The 7,503-nt window shown below is 51.1% G+C and overlaps 1 protein-coding gene across 3 annotated transcripts; it reads left to right on the plus strand.

The window, feature by feature from the left end:
* The first annotated feature begins 51 nt into the window (after positions 1–51).
* LOC142295851 (uncharacterized) lies at positions 52–3,343 on the plus strand. Of its 3 annotated transcripts, XM_075338935.1 has the most exons (3): positions 52–263; positions 386–1,359; positions 1,513–3,343. In XM_075338935.1, exons 1-3 carry the CDS (start codon positions 137–139, stop codon positions 3,250–3,252), a joined length of 2,841 nt encoding a protein of 946 aa, XP_075195050.1. In that variant the 5' UTR covers positions 52–136; the 3' UTR covers positions 3,253–3,343. The 3 variants fall into 3 exon arrangements, with proteins under 3 accessions (XP_075195050.1, XP_075195051.1, XP_075195052.1); XM_075338936.1 differs by having other exon boundaries at positions 52–416; positions 477–1,757; XM_075338937.1 differs by having other exon boundaries at positions 477–1,757.
* The last annotated feature ends 4,160 nt before the right edge of the window (positions 3,344–7,503 follow it).

Raw genomic sequence — 7,503 nt, forward strand, 5'->3', positions numbered from 1 at the left:
CAGAGACTCCCACCAAGGTGCCCTATCATCACAGAGACTCCCACCAAGGTGCCCTATCATCACAGAGACTCCCACCCAGGTGCCCTATCATCAGAGATTCCCACCAAGGTGCCCTATCATCACAGGGACTCCCACAATGGTGCCCTATCATCACAGAGACTCCCACCAAGGTGCCCTATCATCACAGAGACTCCCACCAAGGTGCCCTATCATCACAGAGACTCCCACCAAGGTGCCCTATCATCACAGAGACTCCCACCCAGGTGCCCTATCATCAGAGATTCCCACCAAGGTGCCCTATCATCACAGGGACTCCCACAATGGTGCCCTATCATCACAGAGACTCCCACCAAGGTGCCCTATCATCACAGAGACTCCCACCAAGGTGCCCTATCATCACAGAGACTCCCACCCAGGTGCCCTATCATCACAGAGACTCCCACCAAGGTGCCCTATTATCAGAGATTCCCACCCAGGTGCCCTATCATCACAGAGACTCCCACCAAGGTGCCCTATCATCACAGAGACTCCCACCAAGGTGCCCTATCATCACAGAGACTCCCACCAAGGTGCCCTATCATCACAGAGACTTTCACCAAGGTGCCCTATTATCACAGAGACTCCCACCCAGGTGCCCTATCATCACAGAGACTCCCACCAAGGTGCCCTATCATCACAGAGACTCCCACCAAGGTGCCCTATCATCACAGAGACTCCCACCAAGGTGCCCTATCATCACAGAGACTTTCACCAAGGTGCCCTATCATCACAGAGACTCCCACTAAGGTGCCCTATCATCAGAGATTCCCACCACGGTGCCCTATCATCAGAGATTCCCACCACGGTGCCCTATCATCAGAGATTCCCACCAAGGTTCCCTATCATCAGAGATTCCCACCAAGGTGCCCTATCATCACAGAGACTCCCACCAAGGTGCCCTATCATCACAGAGACTCCCACCAAGGTGCCCTATCATCACAGAGACTCCCACCAAGGTGCCCTATCATCACAGAGACTCCCACCAAGGTGCCCTATCATCACAGAGACTCCCACCAAGGTTCCCTATCATCAGAGATTCCCACCAAGGTGCCCTATCATCAGAGATTCCCACCAAGGTTCCCTATCATCAGAGATTCCCACCCAGGTGCCCTATCATCACAGAGACTCCCACCAAGGTGCCCTATTATCAGAGATTCCCACCCAGGTGCCCTATCATCACAGAGACTCCCACCAAGGTGCCCTATCATCACAGAGACTCCCACCAAGGTGCCCTATCATCACAGAGACTCCCACCAAGGTGCCCTATCATCACAGAGACTCCCACCAAGGTGCCCTATCATCACAGAGACTCCCACCCAGGTGCCCTATCATCAGAGATTCCCACCAAGGTGCCCTATCATCACAGGGACTCCCACAATGGTGCCCTATCATCACAGAGACTCCCACCAAGGTGCCCTATCATCACAGAGACTCCCACCAAGGTGCCCTATCATCACAGAGACTCCCACCAAGGTGCCCTATCATCACAGAGACTCCCACCCAGGTGCCCTATCATCACAGAGACTCCCACCAAGGTGCCCTATCATCACAGAGACTCCCACCAAGGTGCCCTATCATCACAGAGACTTTCACCAAGGTGCCCTATCATCACAGAGACTCCCACTAAGGTGCCCTATCATCAGAGATTCCCACCACGGTGCCCTATCATCAGAGATTCCCACCACGGTGCCCTATCATCAGAGATTCCCACCAAGGTTCCCTATCATCAGAGATTCCCACCAAGGTGCCCTATCATCACAGAGACTCCCACCAAGGTGCCCTATCATCACAGAGACTCCCACCAAGGTGCCCTATCATCACAGAGACTCCCACCAAGGTGCCCTATCATCACAGAGACTCCCACCAAGGTGCCCTATCATCACAGAGACTCCCACCAAGGTGCCCTATCATCACAGAGACTCCCACCAAGGTGCCCTATCATCACAGAGACTCCCACCAAGGTGCCCTATCATCACAGAGACTCCCACCAAGGTGCCCTATCATCACAGAGACTGCCACCAAGGTGCCCTATCATCACAGAGACTCCCACCAAGGTGCCCTATCATCACAGAGACTCCCACCAAGGTGCCCTATCATCACAGAGACTCCCACCAAGGTGCCCTATCATCACAGAGACTTTCACCAAGGTGCCCTATTATCACAGAGACTCCCACCCAGGTGCCCTATCATCACAGAGACTCCCACCAAGGTGCCCTATCATCACAGAGACTCCCACCAAGGTGCCCTATCATCACAGAGACTCCCACCAAGGTGCCCTATCATCACAGAGACTTTCACCAAGGTGCCCTATCATCACAGAGACTCCCACTAAGGTGCCCTATCATCAGAGATTCCCACCACGGTGCCCTATCATCAGAGATTCCCACCACGGTGCCCTATCATCAGAGATTCCCACCAAGGTTCCCTATCATCAGAGATTCCCACCAAGGTGCCCTATCATCACAGAGACTCCCACCAAGGTGCCCTATCATCACAGAGACTCCCACCAAGGTGCCCTATCATCACAGAGACTCCCACCAAGGTGCCCTATCATCACAGAGACTCCCACCAAGGTGCCCTATCATCACAGAGACTCCCACCAAGGTTCCCTATCATCAGAGATTCCCACCAAGGTGCCCTATCATCAGAGATTCCCACCAAGGTTCCCTATCATCAGAGATTCCCACCCAGGTGCCCTATCATCACAGAGACTCCCACCAAGGTGCCCTATTATCAGAGATTCCCACCCAGGTGCCCTATCATCACAGAGACTCCCACCAAGGTGCCCTATCATCACAGAGACTCCCACCAAGGTGCCCTATCATCACAGAGACTCCCACCAAGGTGCCCTATCATCACAGAGACTCCCACCCAGGTGCCCTATCATCAGAGATTCCCACCAAGGTGCCCTATCATCACAGGGACTCCCACAATGGTGCCCTATCATCACAGAGACTCCCACCAAGGTGCCCTATCATCACAGAGACTCCCACCAAGGTGCCCTATCATTACAGAGACTCCCACCAAGGTGCCCTATCATCACAGAGACTCCCACCCAGGTGCCCTATCATCACAGAGACTCCCACCAAGGTGCCCTATCATCACAGAGACTCCCACCAAGGTGCCCTATCATCACAGAGACTCCCACCAAGGTGCCCTATCATCACAGAGACTTTCACCAAGGTGCCCTATCATCACAGAGACTCCCACTAAGGTGCCCTATCATCAGAGATTCCCACCACGGTGCCCTATCATCAGAGATTCCCACCACGGTGCCCTATCATCAGAGATTCCCACCAAGGTTCCCTATCATCAGAGATTCCCACCAAGGTGCCCTATCATCACAGAGACTCCCACCAAGGTGCCCTATCATCACAGAGACTCCCACCAAGGTGCCCTATCATCACAGAGACTCCCACCAAGGTGCCCTATCATCACAGAGACTCCCACCAAGGTGCCCTATCATCACAGAGACTCCCACCAAGGTGCCCTATCATCACAGAGACTCCCACCAAGGTGCCCTATCATCACAGAGACTCCCACCAAGGTGCCCTATCATCACAGAGACTCCCACCAAGGTGCCCTATCATCACAGAGACTGCCACCAAGGTGCCCTATCATCACAGAGACTCCCACCAAGGTGCCCTATCATCACAGGGACTCCCACCAAGGTGCCCTATCATCACAGAGACTCCCACCCAGGTGCCCTATCATCACAGAGACTCCCACCCAGGTGCCCTATCATCACAGAGACTCCCACCAAGGTGCCCTATTATCACAGGGACTCCCACATTGGTGCCCTATCATCACAGAGACTCCCACCAAGGTGCCCTATCATCACAGGGACTCCCACAATGGTGCCCTATCATCACAGAGACTCCCACCCAGGTGCCCTATCATCACAGAGACTCCCACCAAGGTGCCCTATCATCACAGAGACTCCCACCAAGGTGCCCTATCATCACAGAGACTCCCACAATGGTGCCCTATCATCACAGAGACTCCCACCAAGGTGCCCTATCATCACAGAGACTCCTATCATCACAGAGACTCCCACCAAGGTGCCCTATCATCACAGAGACTCCCACCAAGGTGCCCTATTATCAGAGATTCCCACCAAGGTGCCCTATCATCACAGAGACTCCCACCCAGGTGCCCTATCATCACAGAGACTCCCACCAAGGTGCCCTATCATCACAGAGACTCCCACCAAGGTGCCCTATCATCACAGAGACTCCCACAATGGTGCCCTATCATCACAGAGACTCCCACCAAGGTGCCCTATCATCACAGAGACTCCCACCAAGGTGCCCTATCATCACAGAGACTCCTATCATCACAGAGACTCCCACCAAGGTGCCCTATCATCACAGAGACTCCCACCAAGGTGCCCTATTATCAGAGATTCCCACCAAGGTGCCCTATCATCACAGAGACTCCCACCAAGGTGCCCTATCATCACAGAGACTCCCACCCAGGTGCCCTATCATCACAGAGACTCCCACCAAGGTGCCCTATCATCACAGAGACTCCCACCAAGGTGCCCTATCATCACAGAGACTCCCACCAAGGTGCCCTATCATCACAGAGACTCCCACCAAGGTGCCCTATCATCACAGTGACTCCCACCCAGGTGCCCTATCATCACAGAGACTCCCACCCAGGTGCCCTATCATCACAGAGTAACACTACCCCCATCGCTGTGCCCTATTATACCAGAGTAACACTACCCCATCACTACCCTATCGTCACAGAATAACACTAGCCCATCAGTGTGCCCTATCATCACAGAATAACACTAGCCCATCAGTGTGCCCTATCATCACAGAATAACACTACCCCCATCAGTGTACCCTATCATCACAGTATAACACTACCCCATCACTGTGTCCTATCATCACAGAATAACACTACCCCATCACTGTGCCCTATCATCACAGAATAACACTACCCCATCACTGTGCCCTATCATCACAGAATAACACTACCCCATCACTGTGCCCTATTATCACAGAATAACACTACCCCCATCACTGTGCCCTATCATCACAGAATAACACTACCCCATCACTGTGCCCTATCATCACAGAATAACACTACCCCATCACTGTGCCCTATCATCACAGAATAACACTACCCCATCACTGTGCCCTATCATCACAGAATAACACTACCCCATCACTGTGCCCTATCATCACAGAATAACACTACCCCCATCACTGTGCCCTATCATCACAGAATAACACTACCCCATCACTGTGCCCTATCATCACAGTATAACACTACCCCATCACTGTGCCCTATCATCAGAGAATAATATTACCCGCATCAGTGTGCCCTATCATCACAGTATAACACTACCCCATCACTGTGCCCTATCATCACAGAATAACACTACCCCATCACTGTGCCCTATCATCACAGTATAACACTACCCCATCACTGTGCCCTATCATCACAGTATAACACTACCCCATCACTGTGCCCTATCATCACAGTATAACACTACCCCATCACTGTGCCCTATCATCACAGTATAACACTACCCCATCACTGTGCCCTATCATCACAGTATAACACTACCCCATCACTGTGCCCTATCATCACAGAATAACACTACCCCATCACTGTGCCCTATCATCACAGTATAACACTACCCCATCACTGTGCCCTATCATCACAGTATAACACTACCCCATCACTGTGCCCTATCATCACAGTATAACACTACCCCATCACTGTGCCCTATCATCACAGTATAACACTACCCCATCACTGTGCCCTATCATCACAGTATAACACTACCCCATCACTGTGCCCTATCATCAGAGAATAATATTACCCGCATCAGTGTGCCCTATCATCACAGAATAACACTACCCCATCACTGTGCCCTATCATCACAGAATAACACTACCCCATCACTGTGCCCTATCATCACAGAATAACACTACCCCATCACTGTGCCCTATCATCACAGTATAACACTACCCCATCAGTGTGCCCTATCATCACAGTATAACACTACCCCATCACTGTGCCCTATCATCACAGAATAACACTACCCCATCACTGTGCCCTATCATCACAGAATAACACTACCCCATCACTGTGCCCTATCATCACAGAATAACACTACCCCATCACTGTGCCCTATCATCACAGTATAACACTACCCCATCACTGTGCCCTATCATCACAGTATAACACTACCCCATCACTGTGCCCTATCATCACAGTATAACACTACCCCATCACTGTGCCCTATCATCACAGAATAACACTACCCCATCACTGTGCCCTATCATCACAGTATAACACTACCCCATCACTGTGCCCTATCATCACAGAATAACACTACCCCATCACTGCCCTATCATCACAGAATAACACTACCCCATCACTGTGCCCTATCATCACAGAATAACACTACCCCATCACTGTGCCCTATTATACCAGAATAACACTACCCCCATCACTGTGCCCTATCATCACAGTATAACACTACTCCATCACTGTGCCCTATCATCACAGAATAACACTACCCCATCACTGTGCCCTATCATCACAGTATAACACTACCCCATCACTGTGCCCTATCATCACAGTATAACACTACCCCATCACTGTGCCCTATCATCACAGAATAACACTACCCCATCACTGTGCCCTATCATCACAGTATAACACTACCCCATCACTGTGCCCTATCATCACAGAATAACACTACCGCATCAGTGTGCCCTATCATCACAGTATAACACTACCCCATCACTGTGCCCTATTATACCAGAGTAACACTACCCCCATCACTGTGCCCTATCATCACAGTATAACACTACCCCATCACTGTGCCCTATCATCAGAATAATATTACCCGCATCAGTGTGCCCTATCATCACAGTATAACACTACCCCATCACTGTGCCCTATCATCACAGTATAACACTACCCCATCACTGTGCCCTATTATACCAGAGTAACACTACCCCATCACTGTGCCCTATCATCACAGAATAACACTACCCCATCACTGTGCCCTATCATCACAGAATAACACTACCCCATCACTGCCCTATCATCACAGTATAACACTACCCCATCACTGTGCCCTATCATCACAGTATAACACTACCCCATCACTGTGCCCTATTATACCAGAGTAACACTACATGCTCCTGTAATCCTACCCTACATAACCAGAGGTCAGCACCTTTTCCTTGCCATGGAGGACCTTCCATACTACAGCCACCATTGGTGCACCCTTTGCTCTTCATCTCGCCATTGGAAGGGGACATTAGGGGTAGGTTTCATGGTCATGTCCCAGTGCAGAGCTCCTCAGAATATTGGAAGGTTGTAGACTACGGGAAGGGTCATTAAGATGGATAAATCCCCAGACTCACCTGGTGGAGGGATTGTTGTGTGGTCCTAGTCATGGAGAATATGTGCAGGGATCTAGTCTTT

Source organism: Anomaloglossus baeobatrachus, chromosome 3 (genome assembly GCF_048569485.1).
Source record: "Anomaloglossus baeobatrachus isolate aAnoBae1 chromosome 3, aAnoBae1.hap1, whole genome shotgun sequence".
In the NCBI taxonomy this organism is placed as follows: domain Eukaryota; kingdom Metazoa; phylum Chordata; class Amphibia; order Anura; family Aromobatidae; genus Anomaloglossus; species Anomaloglossus baeobatrachus.